Source organism: Liolophura sinensis, chromosome 5 (genome assembly GCF_032854445.1).
Source record: "Liolophura sinensis isolate JHLJ2023 chromosome 5, CUHK_Ljap_v2, whole genome shotgun sequence".
Lineage (NCBI taxonomy): Eukaryota > Metazoa > Mollusca > Polyplacophora > Chitonida > Chitonidae > Liolophura > Liolophura sinensis.
Window position 1 is genome coordinate 3,588,477 of NC_088299.1, and position 16,231 is coordinate 3,604,707.

The 16,231-nt window shown below is 40.9% G+C and overlaps 1 protein-coding gene across 2 annotated transcripts; it reads left to right on the forward strand.

Moving 5' to 3' along the window:
• The first annotated feature begins 675 nt into the window (after positions 1-675).
• On the forward strand, positions 676-14,983 carry LOC135465689 (sepiapterin reductase-like). 2 transcript variants are annotated; one of them, XR_010444053.1, is made up of 5 exons: positions 676-1,219; positions 10,386-10,561; positions 10,878-11,069; positions 12,571-13,376; positions 13,422-14,983. XR_010444053.1 is itself a non-coding variant. In XM_064742999.1 (4 exons), the coding sequence occupies exons 1-4, from the start codon at positions 952-954 to the stop codon at positions 12,796-12,798; spliced, it is 864 nt and encodes a 287-aa protein (XP_064599069.1). In that variant the 5' UTR covers positions 676-951; the 3' UTR covers positions 12,799-14,983. The 2 variants fall into 2 exon arrangements, 1 of the variants encoding a protein (XP_064599069.1); XM_064742999.1 differs by having other exon boundaries at positions 12,571-14,983.
• The last annotated feature ends 1,248 nt before the right edge of the window (positions 14,984-16,231 follow it).

Sequence of the window (16,231 nt, forward strand, 5' to 3'; positions counted from 1 at the left end):
AAGTCAGATAATAAAAAAAGCATGTCAGATAAATATAAAAAAAAATTATCTGGCGCGAGAGCTGGGTTCGAACGCACGACCAAGCTGATAATGATCGTGGATAATTTTGACCTAAGGGCTGTAGGTTAGCGATCCACTAGAATCTTCGTATTCGTGTATAATATCAGTGAATTATCACCATCCATCCATCCGTTACTGTATGGATCCTAGAAATTCCGGTTAATGGGCATATTTTACGATGTGACCACGCTGATAATATCATGCACTCGAAATATTCCTGCTGCAATTCAGTCAAACCCACGGTCATAGTGGCGAGTTAATTATCGTTAGAATAAATGAAGCGACAGGAATATGTTATCGGCTGATATGCCATTATCTCATCATCTTGTCTTCAGGCGGTATATTATATGCTTACCGAAGTACGGAAGCCCAGTACGGACACATCAAATTGACATGGAGCGCCACTGATTCACTTAACTGATGACAATTTCACACGAATCAAAAAGGGAGCGGAAGTTGACTGCATGTAATCGAGACGGATATAATAATAGAGGCCAGCGGTGTAGAATTGCTTAAAACGGGAGGTCATTTTCCTTCAGAGATCTCGGATCGTCTTCATGTATTATGATGAATCGTGAGTCACTCTCGCGTAAAAAGCCAGACCGAATAAGATATTTTGTTAGTTCTCTGGGTGTGTGATATTCCGGCTGGTGGTGTGTATTTGTTTTCTGCACGGCAGTAAAACAGGCTTTTGGTGATCCTTTATTGTCTACCGGAACAGACCGTCTGCGCCGGCTATAATACTGCACGTGGCTGACATATGTAAACGCAGCGTTGTTATAGCTTGGCGGGTCAGCGCTTCCTCGAATACACCGACGTCCCTCGCTTCCCTCTCTACACTGACAGTCAGTTTGCGGGTACAGGACTATATAAGGCTGGCAGTATTCAAACATGGCGGTAGCGTTTTACAAAGTGAACCGTGGTCCTGGGGCAGACTCCCACGGTGAGCGACACGCCCCGAGCCTTGCCGGACGGTGTGCAGTGTTCATCACAGGAGCCGATAAAGGAATTGGGAAATCCTTCGCCTGGCAAATTGGCAAATTCTTAGGGAATGCTCCCGAAACGAAAAACTCCGCTCTGATTTTGACAGCCCCACCGGGCTCCAAAGGCCTGCATAAATGCCAAGAGGAAATCAGGGCATTTTCGCCGGCTTTACAAGGTAAGTATATATAGCGAGCGCAATAACATGTGTACACGTACATGTACATGTATATATATACCGAGCGCAATAATATGCGTACAAGTACATGTACACACCTATATATACGTGTACACACGTGTGCTGTATCTACACGTATACACATCCGACATGTCTGAACACAGAGCAAGGCTTAACAGCAGCCAAGTTTGGAGACAGGTCGCTCACGCTGGCGCTCCAGTGGACAAGTTGTCCGTTTCTTTATTTGCTCGGTGCAAATCTATTAATAAATGTATAAGAAATTGGCTATAATAAATATACGTTTGTCCTACAAATCTTGTAATTTTATATCAATATTTGTAAAATAATGTGACAGACAGTTGGAATTAAGTTGTGCCTGGCATTAGTTTTCTGTGCTACTGAAATATACGAGCCCACAAAGATACTTTAGTGAAAACGGTTGAATTGAGGTAATATATAATGTTTGTTCTCTAGGTAGTTGTACTGCAATGTTCAAGCCTGAATATACTCTTTCCCTCGGAATTGTACTATGCAGACAGATGGTAACAAAATGAAGTTAACTCTTGTGTGTACGTACAGACTACATGTCATACAGCTATATACACCTATATAGGCCAGGAAATATCTATAGCAGTACACATTAAACGCCGCCATTCAAAACCTCTCAACCGCATCCGCTTTGTCAGCTTTAATTGCCTCGGGACTAATGTACGCTTATACCTGGTACGTAATTTTAACACGACCCACCCGTTTTTTTTTGAAAATTTCGCATAATGTATTTATGCTAATATGTCTTAAGCGCTCGATGATGGATATATATTTACATGTATATATATATAGTTTGGAACCATCACTCGATGGCCTGTTGGCCTGGCGATGACCTGAAAAAATAAAGCACACAGGTTCCATTTATATATCGTGTTTCCACGCATGGTTTCCTGGTCAAGGCGACCTTGCATATAGCGTAACCTTGTTGGTCATATTGTCGCCTTGTCGAGGAGGAAACCATTTCACATAATTAAAATGGTGATTTTTTTAACGAAAGGCTGGAGTCACTGAACCTGTAATTTTTTCTCATTCTGTTATTAATAACTTTTCACTTATTAAAGTTTGAAGAAAGATACACATGGCGAAATTTTTAGCAAGTAGGGCTACCCTGGGTAGGGGAATCAAACCACTCCCCATTAAAAGTTTTTCATACCTGACAGACTCAACTTTATCCACTGAGGGGTCGTAATTATTCACAGAGGGACGCTTTCATTGCAGAACAGAATAGAAAGTTTTTGAAAACACTGACTTGTTGCGCCGGTGTATTCAATTTGTTGCTGTACATTTATTATCACTAAAGGCTCTTCCTGGTTTGTTACACGACAGCTGATTTGCCTTTTATCACTTTATGCACATTATACAACTATATACGCCCCGCGTTTCCTGCTCGATAACTGCTTCCGCATTCGAATTCGGCTGTCAGTATATACCTGCTTTTGAAACGCCCGAGGTTTAACCGTTTAAGCTATATACACGTATCTACCGTTTAAAGATATCCAACATTTCTTCGGGATCCATTGTTTCAAAATTATCCAGAAATCCTTTGAAGGAGGTAGCTTTTGAAAAATATCCAGGTAGCATTTGTAAGATATCTAGGTACGTGTAGCATTTGGAAGATATCTAGACAGCTATCGAAGGATTCTTTAAAGGTTTGATGTAGAATAGATCAGACTATTTTCCTGTTTAAATGAACTTATTCTGTTTTAGTGCATTAATACTATAGACCCGCGTCATCGTCCAATGTTTGTGCAGTTTCCCGTCTGATGTACATGTAGCCTATATATACCTAAAACCCTGTGCGTATCAGTGCAGAAAGTGAGTAACTAAACAAATAGTTCCTCCGCCTAGGTATGTTTTCCTCAGTGATGGTGACCTACTTAACAGCGAACACTCATACCTAGACGCGCATGTGACAATGGAGTGACCTATACGCAACCTAGCCACATGACCCCAGCCGAAAAATTACCTCTGTTGTATGCTCGTCCGCATTTTCCGCATACAAGCCCCGCGCGAATAGAGATTATGTTTCCATGGTTCCAAATTATTGTTTCATCTTCTTATTGTGCACTTACAATATCGGAATGAATGATTTTCTGGCATTAGCAAAAATTCAGCACTGGTGAGGGAAAATATGTGTACCATCCAGAATTCTGATGGAATATCTGAAGCCGTTGACTGGAACGCTGAACCGTATTGGTCGAAGTGGAGACGGGGTTTAACACAGAGTATCGAACCAGTCTCACACAACCACACCTGTCTCACGTTACCTGGCGTCCAGTGGAATGTTTTTTTGACAGTGTCAGCTTACAAACCCAATCAGCCAATAAAGATGCACGGTGCGTCGTGTTAGTATTAAACTTCATAGTAACACTTTTCAGGGCTGTTTTTCTTCCAGGACTGTTAAGTTAAGTAGCCTTCATGAAAAACTTAATGTCATGTGAAAACATCGTCCTCAACGTGAATTTTCTTCAAATTGATAGGACTGACACGTGGGCGCGAGTCTATATGTTAACCCTGTAGTGTGATTTCGCCTTACATGAATTTTACATACGTCGCTCAATCTCTGATCGCTAAAGTAACTTCCACCTACTATTTCCTCCAGTAAATATATGCATTTCCTTATTCCGGTTCATATACCCAAAACCTAAGTATGGAACGTTGCTTCAACCATATAACTCTTAATTAAACATGCGAAAATATTAATTAGTAGATAATCTCTCTTCCCTAAGTGGCCCTTCAGTAGCCTTCTTATACATCCTTCATTCAATCACAGCATTTATCGCTACACTGTTGTATCAGACTTTGTATTGTTAACGTAGCTATATATGAGAAATATGTGCCTTGATAAAATTAAGACTCTTCCGTACATTTTTGAATCTGATTTCATGACAACTCGATTTAAAGATTATTGAAAACAAAAATTCCACCGTTGTTACTGCTTGTGGGGCATTGGTGACTACAAGAGTTTGCGGACGCTCGTGTGGCCTTTGGCGTTGTCAATCATTCGCTGAAAGCGACTTGTCATCCACCAGTATCTCTACGTCACCCGCACCAAATTCGTCATTTGTCAAAGATCAGTGGTTTTCTGGTTTCCTCTGCACAGAACGCCAGCGAATATGAAAATAATTCTTGAGTATACCGTTAGCAAACAAACAAATAAAATAAATAAATAAATATGTATTAGGCGTTTCTCGCACTTTATTCTAAAGCATTGACCAAGGAACATATCGGAGGTTTGCATCCGACTCGTGTGCAGTTTTCGTCAGGGGTGTCAGGTACTTGACTTCGTTACAGTAGTTTCTTTCCGAGGGTATATGTCCTTACAAGTTGCAATTGTCATTTTACTGAGTTATCGTAACCATTGATTTATGGTTACCACTGAGTTATGATAATCACTGAATTATGGTAACCACTGATTTATGGTAACCACAGTTATGATAAGCGCGACGTTATGAATCAGGATTTTTCGAGTCCTTCTTTATCCAGATAAACCCCGGGACATATTCAAAATTATACAAAGTTTGAAACTGGATAAAATTAGATCAATGTACTTATTTGTTTTCTCCTCAAAATACACGTAACAGTAATCAAATATTTGAAGTCATGGTAACTACGATCTAAATTAAAGACCAATCCTGTGATTTGTAGCTCTTTGCTATTCATGCAGGCAGAACTGTAAACACATTCAGAATTGAACAGAATATGACACTGTGGATAAAAATAGACGCACGCACTCAATTGGTGGTCACGTGATTGATTTAGTGTTGTGTGTTTGTTTGTGACATTCCTCCACCCCTGCCTTTCCGGTCAGGCTATACACGTGTTCTGGTTGAACAGGTTTAGTTCTGGTTTTCTTCTTCTTGTGTTCACTGGATAGACGATAAATTATATGGACATCAGAAACACAGAAATACATTCACTTCAGAATGAAAACTCCAGTCTGTGTTGTGTTTCATTCAGAACTTTCAAAACAACTCATTCTACTCATTTTATTTGTAAATCGATTTGCAACGTTTGTACAAGTCTATAAGTGACCGACCCCTACCCCATAAAGGTCATGCCCCTATGTATATACTTTATACCTGCGTACAAATGGTGGTTTGTAGAGCAGGGTTGTTATTATGCCCAATTACTTAGCGCGTAATTCATTTCAGCACCTCTCTGATGGGAGGGAATTTTCGTGTATATGCGTGACACATTATGTTTTCAGTGGAGTGCACGCGTGACTTTATCTATGCGTTTTGTAAGGTGTGCCATTTTTACATAGTGTGAGTGACACTTTAGCTAACTGGATGGTGTATATGTGTGATACCTTAGTAGATGTGCCAGTTTGAAAGGAGTGTAGAGCTTGTCTGGTGCCTTAATGTACATGTGTATGTGTGAGGTCTTCGATACCGTTAGATGTAGTAATTTGAAAAGGGGGGAGGGGGAGGGGGGAGGGTCCCTAGGAAGATTGTGATAGCGCATACATGTATATACTTTATTTGCTGTATATGTTTGATACCTTAGGTGGCTGACTGGAGGTTGTGTATGTGGGATACCTTAGGTAGGTGACTGGAGGTTGTGTATGTGGGATACCTTAGGTAGGTGATTGGAGGTTGTGTATGAGTGATAAATTAGGTAGCTCACTGGAGGATGTATATGTGTAATTTCTTATGTAGCTCATTGGAGGATGCGTATGTGTGATACCATAGGTAGCAGATTGGATTTGTTTGTTTTGTTTTTGTTTTGATTGGTGTTTTACGCCGTACTCAAGAATATTTCACTTATACCACGGCGGCCAGCATTATGGTGGGTGGAAACCGGGCAGAGAGCCCGGGGGAAACCCACGACCATCCGCAGGTTGCTGACAGACCTTCTCACGTACGGCCGGAGAGGAAGCCAGCATGAGCTGGACTTGAACTCACAGCGACCGCATTGGTGAGAGACTCCTGGGTCATTACGCTGCGCTGGCGCTTTAACCGACTGAGCCACGGAGGCCCCCAGGTAGCAGATTGGAGGATGTGTATGTGTGATACCATAGGTAGCAGATTGGAGGATGTGTATGTGTGACACCTAAGGTTTCAGATTGGAGGAAGTGTATGTGTGATACCTTATGTAGCGGATAGGAGGTTGTGTATGTGTCATACCTTATGTAGTTGATTGGTGGCTGTGTATGTGTGATACCATAGGTGGCTGATTGGTGGCTGTGTATGTGTGATACCATAGGTGGCTGATTGGAGGTTGTGTATGTGTGATACCTTAGGCATCTGATCGGTGGTTTTGTATGTGTGATACCTTAAGTAGCAGATTGGAAGCTGTGTATGGGTTATACCTTAAGTAGATGATTTGAGACTGTGTACGTGTGATAGCTGATTAAAGACCGTGAATGTGTGATGCAGGTTACTGCGTATGTCTGATACCTTAGGCAGCTGATAGCTGATTGGAGGTTGTGTGTGTATGGTACTTTAGTTGGCTGATTAAAGACCGTGTATGTGTGATACCTTTGTTGGCTGATCAGAGGATGTGTATGTGTGATGCTTTAGGCATCTGATTGGATGTTGTGTACGTGTGATACTTTAGGCGGCTGATCGGATACTGTGAATGTGTGATATAGTATAGCTATAGTTGACTGAAGTCTGTGTACGTGTGATACCTTAGGCAGCTGATTGGTAGATGTGTATGTGTGATACCTTTTATAGCTGATTGAAGGTTTTGTATGTGTGATACTTAAGGTAGCTGATTGCAGATTTGAATGTGTGATAGAGTATAGGTATGGCTGACTGAAGGCTGTGTATATGTGATACCTTAGGCAGATAATTGCAGGCTGTGGAGGTAGTATATGCGTGATATCTTATACAGCTAATTGGAAACAGTGTATGTGTGATACCTTAGTTGGCTAATTGGATGATGTGGATATGTGATATCTTAGGCATCTGATTGGCGATTGTGTATGTGTGATACCTTAGGTTGCTGATTGGAGACAGTGTATGTGTGATACCTTAGTTGGCTGATTGAAGACCGTGTATGTGTGATACCTTCGTTGGCTGATCGGAGGTTGTGTACGTGTGATACTTTAGTTAGCTGATTGGAGACTGTGAGTGTGTAATACAGTATAGGTATAGCTGACTGAAGGCTGTGTGTGTGTGTGATACCCGCATATTGTGATACCTTGGGTAGTTGATTGGAGGATGTGTACGTGTGATACTTTAGTTGGCTGATTGAAGGTTGTGTACGTGTGATACCTTAGTTGACTGATTGAAGAAGGTGTATGTGTGATACCTTCGTTGGCTGATCGGAGGATGTGTAAGTGTGATGCTTTAGGCATCTGATTGGATGTTGTGTATGTGTGATACTTTAGGTAGCTGATTGGAGACTGTGAATGTTTGATACAGTATAGGTATGGCTGACTGAAGGCTGTGTATGTGTGATACCTTAGATAGCTGATGGGAAGTTGTGTATGTGTGATGCCTTAGGCAGGCTGTGTATACGTTATTCCTTAGGTATATGATTTTGGACTGTGTATGTGTGATACTTAAGGTAGCTGATTTCGGATTTGAATGTGTGATACAGTATAGGTATGGCTGACTGAAGGCTGTGTATATGTGATACCTTAGGCAGATAATTGCAGGCTGTGGAGGTTGTATATGTGTGATACCTTAGGTATCTGATTGGTGGTTGTGTATGTGAGATACCTTAGGTAGCTGATTGGAGGCTGTGTATGTTTGATACCTTAGTTGGCTGATTGGAGGATGGGTATGTGTGATACCTTAGTTAGCTGATTGGAGGCTGTGGATGTGTGATACCATAGGTAGATGATTTGGGGCTGTGTATATGTGATACCTTAGGCAGCTGACTGGAGACTGTGTGTGTGATACATTTAATAGCTGATTGAAGGTTGTGTATGCATGATACCTAATGTAGCAGATTGGAGGCTGTGTATGTGTTATACCTTAGTTAAAGCTGATTGGAGACTGTGAATGTGTGATACAGTATACGTATAGCTGAGTGAAGGCTGTGTATTTGTGATACGTTAGACAGCTGATTGGAAGTTGTGTATGTGGGATACCTTAGGCAGCTGATTAGAGGTTGTGTATGTGTGATAATTCACCTTAGGCAGCTGATTGGAGTTTATGTGTGTTAGACCTTAGGTATAGGCATTAGGATTATTTATTTATTTATTTGATTGGTGTTTTACGCCGCACTCAAGAATATTTCACTTATACGACGACGGCCAGCATTATGGGGAGTGGAAACATGGTAGAGCCCGGGGGAAACTCACGACCATCCGCAGGTTGCTGACACACCTTACCACGTACGTCCCGATTGAAAGTCAGCATGAGCTGGACTTGAACTCACAGCGACCGCATTGGTGAGAGACTGAGGGTCATAACACTGCGCTAGCGCGCTAACCAACTGAGCCACGGAGGCTCCCGGCATTAGGATTAGAGGCTGAATGTGTGATATAGTATAGGTATAGAAGGCTGTAAGGCAGCTGATTGGAGGTTGTGTGTGTGTGTGATACCTTAGGCAGCTGATTGGAGATTGTGTATGTGTGACACCTTAGATAGCCATTTGGAGGTTATGTATGTGTGATACCTTAGTTAGCTGATTGGAGGATGTGTACGTGTGATACTTTAGTTAGCTGATTGGAGAATGTGTATGTGTGATACCTTAGTTAGCTGATTGGAGAATGTGTACGTGTGATACCTTAGTTAGCTGATTGGAGAATGTGTATGTGTGATACCTTAGTTAGCTGATTGGAGAATGTGTACGTGTGATACCTTAGTTAGCTGATTGGAGAATGTGTATGTGTGATACCTTAGTTAGCTGATTGGAGAATGTGTACGTGTGATACCTTAGTTAGCTGATTGGAGAATGTGTATGTGTGATACCTTAGTTAGCTGATTGGAGAATGTGTACGTGTGATACCTTAGTTAGCTGATTGGAGAATGTGTATGTGTACGCTGGTTATTCAGGATAATGAAGCAGCAGCTGACTGAATTATCGGAATTACCTTATAGGCCTACCTTTACAAAAAATAGGGCCATAAATCAGTGCATCTAGCGCACATAACATATAGCTTGACTCTGGTGTAACGCGATGCAGCTGCTGTACCCTAAGCATTAGGTGCCGTGAACTAGTGCCTAATTAAGTCATTAATGGAGCTAATGATTACCAGATTATTGTTTACAAATGGTTAATTACCGTATATAGTTTATTATATGACACGCGTGCTGTGATTATCGCTCAAAAGTGTACTAGAATAATCAGCTCCATGCCGGCCCAAGCCGGAAGTGTTTTTTTTTTTTTTTTTTTTTCCTGACGTGAAACTGGTAATGTTTAAAGGGGGTGAGTACATGGGCACATACATTCAGCTCAGTTTCATAGCCCATGTTTACAGTATACGATGTGCATCACTCCTGCCAACTTTTGTTCTGCTTGACAAACAACTTCCTCCCTTAAAAAAGCCCTAGCAGCCTGCCTTACAGTCTGTTAGTCCGAAAATAGCATATTCTGTACCGGCATAAACCCTGCGCGCGCATCTCTCATGTAACTCCCAGATGTGTTGTAGTCATGGCAACACGTTTCTGTGGCATGACTATCGTATGCTTAAATCTGTTCTACATTTGTTCGCTATTATCAAACTCTTTTTTTGTATTTCTATAAATGTCCTTCTCAACGCCAAACTACAATTCATTTGTCACGATATTTATGTCAGATATTGGTGTATATGGCATACTTCTGAACAGCGTAAATAGTTTGAGACTTGCCTCTTATGAATAATGTTGAATGAGTTCATATAATGTTACCTTGAAGCTATAAATAATATGTACCAGTAATTGCGTGTTCGGAAAATCGATCTCGCAAGATCTGTTAAAGGGGTTAAAAGCAGACGGGAAATCCTGGAAAAGAAAAATATGACCTCACAAGTTATATGCAGTTTAAACGTACAGTTTTTTCGACTATGACGAAGAAACGCATTATACATAGAACATGTATATTTTGTGTACGTCGGACGTCGTGTCGGGCGTTGTATTGGGTGTCTTCAGCATTACGTTTAAGTGAGGCAGCACCGACGACATGTTACACTGTCGTGATAGACCAAAATACTATCGGAAATTACTTTTTCTTCCAGTCATCACAGTTGAGGCAGATTTTGCAGATACTGAGAATCTGGGACAAGTATGGGAGAAAATGACAGAAGACCTCAAGCCAGAAGATTTTTTCCAAGCAATTTTCATCCACAATGCTGGGACAATGAATGACGTCACGAAGCCAGCGTGGGCGTACGATGACCCAAACTATCTTCGGGTATGACGTCATCAGATATGTAATAGTTATAGCATGATCTAATGGTCATTGTAGATTATGTTCATCGATGGGTGAAGTATTGTCACCATTGTCGATTTCTTAATCACAAAAAAACCAAACTTTTTATACCATTTTGTAAATAAAATAAAATCACTCAAATGCCACTTTTATTAAGTGTAAGCGTAAGTTTAGGCCCCTGTTTGGTGCAGTTATGACTCATATAATATAATAATATATTCAGTGAACAAATTTTCCAACTCTTATCTTATAGGCCTCCTCCTATGGGAATGATGTATGGAAATGTTTCGTGTTTCAGAAATACTTCGATATCAACGTATTTTCCATGATTATGCTGACGTCAAAATTTGTGACAATGTTCAAGGACAAAAGTAAAGTCACCATTGTAGCAGTAACGCATGAGGATTTGAGACTGTTTCCTAGCATGTCTATATATGCCTCCGCGAAAGAAGCTAGGGATGCGTACTTGCGGGATCTACTTTCGGAGGATGTGAGTATACAAGTTTAACATTTTCCAACACAATTGTGTACACAAAGTACACAAGATGTGTTGCACTGGAACGTTAATGTGTACCTTGCCTACATCATCTTTATGTGCACTGTTAATGTGTACCAAATTGTGTATTTGCGCTACACTTCTTGTTTACACCGCGAGCTACACAAACAAATGTTTACAAAACCCGACACATTTGCTTTTTCAGGGCATCTGACGTGTTGGTGGGTTTCCTCCCTTTTAAACTCAAGAGTGAAGATTCATTCTCCCCTTATGTATTTCAGGTCTTAACTCTGCCAGTTAATGTTTTTTTCTGTTATATATTCAAAGTCGGAAATACCGTATTGCAAGAGAACAATATATGTTGACTCCAGCATGGTGAATCTTCATTAACATTAGTGTATTTTTAAAACTCCATTTTATAATTCCGCTTAAGCCAAGCATTTGGGTCTACTGAGTTGCTATTATATATAAGCATTTACATGAACAGTCAGAATAAAACCCCACCTGAGATAAATGGTCGAAATTTGCGAGATAAGTCGTGTTCACGCGATGCTGTTGTCAAGCTGACCCGTGTTTATTCAACTTGTCGAATTCGACAAATCGCATAGTGTGAACGCGGCTGTACAAATGGCCATTTGCCAGCTGCCATGTATCGTCGCTGCTTTGATTTTACACCAAGTTTGTATTACAGTTAAAAACAAACGCTTAACATTTGAAAAAAGTCATTGAGATGTTCATTTCAAACTTGACATTATACACTTGACATTATACACTTGACATCAAAATTACCGACCGGCCCGGATAGCACAGTTGGTAGAGCGTCCGCTTCGGGACCGGTAGATCCAGGATCAATCCTTGATCGAGTCACACCTAAGACTTTAAAAGAGGAAGTTGTAACTTCCTCGCTTGGCGTTCAGCATGAAGGGGATAGTGCAACGACTGGTTGACCCGTATCAGTATAATGGCTCGGGCGGGGCGGCTTGCTTGCCTTCGGTAAGTCGTCTCAGTGAGGCAGCACTAAATAAAAGAGCGGTGGAAATCCGTCCTGCAACAAGGAGGCACATTACACGTACATGCATCCTAATGATTCCTTCGTCGTCATATGACTGAAAAATTGTTGAGAACGACGTTAAACCCCAAGCACTCACTCACTCACTCAAAATTACCTTTTCATTTTACGCATATTTTCCATCAATATATTCGGAAGTTGACGTGAATGGTAAACTTTGCAAGAAGCCCTAGGACCCCACCGTTTCCCGGTCACCACTCCTCCCCAATTTGTACATAATCCTGCTCGAGGTCTTCGTGACAGCCTTCACCGTCGACGTCACGACATCAGGCTACTTATTTCCAGACTGTGTTTAATTTTCCAAGGCTATGATATTTTTGTACTTTTATATGTAACGACAGATCTCCAAAGGCTTATTAAGAAATAATGTTTCAAGTATCCTTTAAGCCATAATAATTCATTCTATATACCCTTGTCTTTTTGCAGCCTAAACTTCTGGGATTTTCTTATAACCCTGGCTTGGTGAAAACGGACATGAGTGACTATGTTTTGGAGAATACCTACTTTACTCCACTGCGAAACGAACTGAAGAAAATGAGAGCAGAGAAAAAGGAAACCTTACTGAAATACACGGCACTCAAACTGATGAAAGTGCTTACGTCTGGGGTTTACCAAAACGGCGGTAGAGTCAATGCTGAAGACGTGGCACTGTGAGACGGGGGGACACTGCGAGGAGGTTGTAGATCTAGGACCAAAGTACTAATGCAAATCTGCTTGAAGTAAACAGAATATGACGTCTTGCCATGTTTCGGTAGACTCTGATGTCCACTAAATTTTATCTTAAACATAATCTGGTCTGTATGTTTGACGAAAAGGAATCTGTTGTAAAACCTTGAATGTGTCGGAGGCACTATTAGATGATGACTAGGATCTGTCGTGTAAGAAAGCCTGTGTTGGAGGTACTATTTGAGAACTAGAATCAGTTGAGTAAGCCTGTCCTGCAGGCATTGTATTTCATTAAACCTGCGGATCGTCGTGGGTTTCCCCCGGGCTCTGCCCGGTTTCCTCCCACCTTAATGCTGACCGCCGTCATACAAGTGAAATTTTCTTGAGTACGACGTAAAACACTCATCAAATGATTAAATAAATAATTTCATTAGGGAAAGAATCTGCCAGTTAACAACCCTGTGTTGGAGACGCTATTTGATAAGAACTAGAATATGTGACATAAGCCTACGTTGGAGGCACTGTTTGATGAGAACTACAATCTGTGACATAAGCCTACGTTGGAGGCACTGTTTGATGAGAACTACAATCTGTGACAAGCTACGTTGGAGGCACTGTTTGATGAGAACTAGAATCTGTGACTTAAGCCTATGTTAGAGGCACTGTTTGATCAGAACTAGAACCCTATATAATCCTATGTTAGAGTTATTATTTCGTAAAGAACAAAATTTGTTGTATAAGTCTATGTTACAGGAATTATTTCACAAGGACTAGAATATTTTATGTAAGCAAGCCTCTCTTGCAGGCACTATTTGATGTGGACTAGAATCCTTTATGAAAACAAACCTGCATGTTTTGAAGGCACTATTTGATGAGGACTAGCAAGACTGTCTTGCAAGCACTAATTGATGAGGACGAGAATCTTAAGCAAGCCGGTTTCAGGCATTATTTCATGAGAACCAGAATCTTTTATGTAAGTTAGCCTATGTTTGAGCCACTGTCTCGTGAGGACTGGCATCTGTTATAAACTTCTGTACACTAAAGGGGAACTTGTTTTACATATTTGTCTTCCTAAGTATAGAATATTCATGCAGCAGTGAGCTTATAGATCTATCAGTGAGAATATTTAGCCGTTGTCTTAAGCGTTAAGCTCGTGTCCTTTTGGGTACGAATCCTGTAACATTCCAGTGAAAGTGTCATGCTATGAAAAAAATCGTCTTTCCCATGCATGCGTTATTTCGCGATATGTAGACCTACTTCTGTAGAGGCCCGACTTCTGTGGATGACCAACTCGATCTGACTAGAAATTGTGCGAAATGCTACTGAAATGAGTTTGTGAGAAACCATTAACCATTCATCAATCCAAACAAGTGCCTATATGAAAATTTTCTCACAAGGATTTCTGATCCTAACCTATTCTCAGTTTACTATTACATAGTAGAGAAACGCCGAGCAAATGACGATTACTTTTCAAGAATCGTCATTTGCAAGGCGTTTCTGTTACGTAAACGAGTCCAGTGTTATGCAGCTGTCGATCATTTTTCAAGAATCAACAGTTATTGTTCTTTTGTCCTCTGGAACTATTTACCGGTCAAAAATGCATTCACTTTGTAACCCTGGCAATACCAGGGCTCACCTCCATGTTACAAGGGAAAACTTAGTTCGTGTCGCTTTACATAAAGAACATCTGCAAATATACCGACTTCCATTCGCTTGAAGTGCTGGGATAATGCATGGCTATGCGAAGAAGGTAACGCTGTATATAAGCCGAGCGAGTTTAGACACTTTATTCGAAACATGGCGAGCTCTTAGAATGCGATATTTTTCGAACACAACACCGATTTTCACGTCACCAGAGTGACATGGAGGACTCGACGATCGTAAATAACGTTTTATGTCAAAGGATTGACGTCACAACAAATGTTTAAAGTTGTGTAAAGGGAGAAGGTTGTATCGTCTTCCCGGATAGCACAGTGGGATAATGGAATGTTTTAAAGCCTTGTTTTCGTGAGTTCGAGCCCCATTCTTCTGTATTCTTAGGTTATACAAATCGTCGCCCTTCATCACTCAACCTACTAACTCACAAGTGTCGATTCTTGAAAAATAATCGACCGCGCTATACAACAGCGTGACGCTACAGCGAGCGTTTAAACGCACGATATCTAGGCCCTTTCCTTGTTGTATGCTTGTACATGAATGTCTTTTCGAATCAATTAAGGACCAAAATGTATGGAAAACTTAACTGAATGACTGATCATTATATGCATTTTATAATTATTTATCGAGAAATTAGTTCAATGCAAATCATAGGCTGGATACTGTCAAAATGCTGAGAGGATGTATTCTTAACATTCAACTGTAGATGTGCATTTCAATGACCAAACCCTTAAAATAAAATCTTAATTTAAATGATGCTTATGAAATGCATGCATGCTAATACATATTCACTGAATATTGTTATGGTATATCCGAATGAACATTAAACCATTCCTTGAATGAAACCTTTTGTCGTACAAAATGTGTTTATATATTTAATTATTTGATTGCTGTTTGACGTCATTTTCAAGGGTTTTTTTTTTACTTTTACAATAGCGACCAGGTTTATATGGGCGGGGAAACCATGGTGCCCCGAGAAAAGCCATTGGCCTTTGGCAAGTTACTGACAAACTTTCTATATTGGTGGAAAAAGACTTAAAAAATGGTACTTGTTGCAGCCTCGCTTGGCGCTCAGCACGGAGAGGTTAGAGCCAGGTGTCAGTATAATGTGACTGGGTGAGGTGTCATGTCTGGTGTCTTCGGCATAATACTTCAGTTTCGGCAGCACTTTGGCGGCATGGACCCGCACTGCCACAAGGAGACACAGTATATATGTACACACACCTAATGACTTGTCGTCGTCATATGACTGAAAAATTGATAAGTACGACGTTAAACCCCAATCATTCATTCATTTCATTTTGGTGGAAGACAAGTGGTCTTGAACTACATGTACGCAAATAGCCTGCAAACGAGCGTCAAAGAGTGTTTTTTTGTCACCAGGGCCCCCAAGCGGCAAGATGTGTTTATGTGGTCGGTCCTATCTGGGGATGCTTCAAGGTTACCAGTGTTACCATGTATGCTTATACATTGGCCGATCAGAAGCTAGTTCTCATTTCAATCCCACTTAAGTGTTGTAGTGCCGATGAACTGATTTTTCTTCCTTTAAAATAGGCCTACACTTACGCCATTGTACAATATACTTAAACCGCAAATACGACATGGGGGCCTTCATGGCTCAGTTGATTAGCGCGCTAGTGCAGCGTAATGACCAAGGAGCCTCTCACATATGCTGTCGCTGTGAGTTCAAGTCCAGCTCGTGCTGGCTTCCTCTCCGGCCTTACGTGGGAATAAATAAATAAATAAATATATAAATCAAATAGGA

Bases quoted from the DNA above. Each gene is read 5' to 3' on its own strand.
- LOC135465689 (XM_064742999.1), top strand. From the start codon at position 952: ATGGCGGTAGCGTTTTACAAAGTGAACCGTGGTCCTGGGGCAGACTCC. The intron at 1,220-10,385 runs GTAAGTATATAT...TTTTTCTTCCAG, and splicing joins ATTTTCGCCGGCTTTACAAG to TCATCACAGTTGAGGCAGAT. The intron at 10,562-10,877 runs GTATGACGTCAT...TTCGTGTTTCAG, and splicing joins ATGACCCAAACTATCTTCGG to AAATACTTCGATATCAACGT.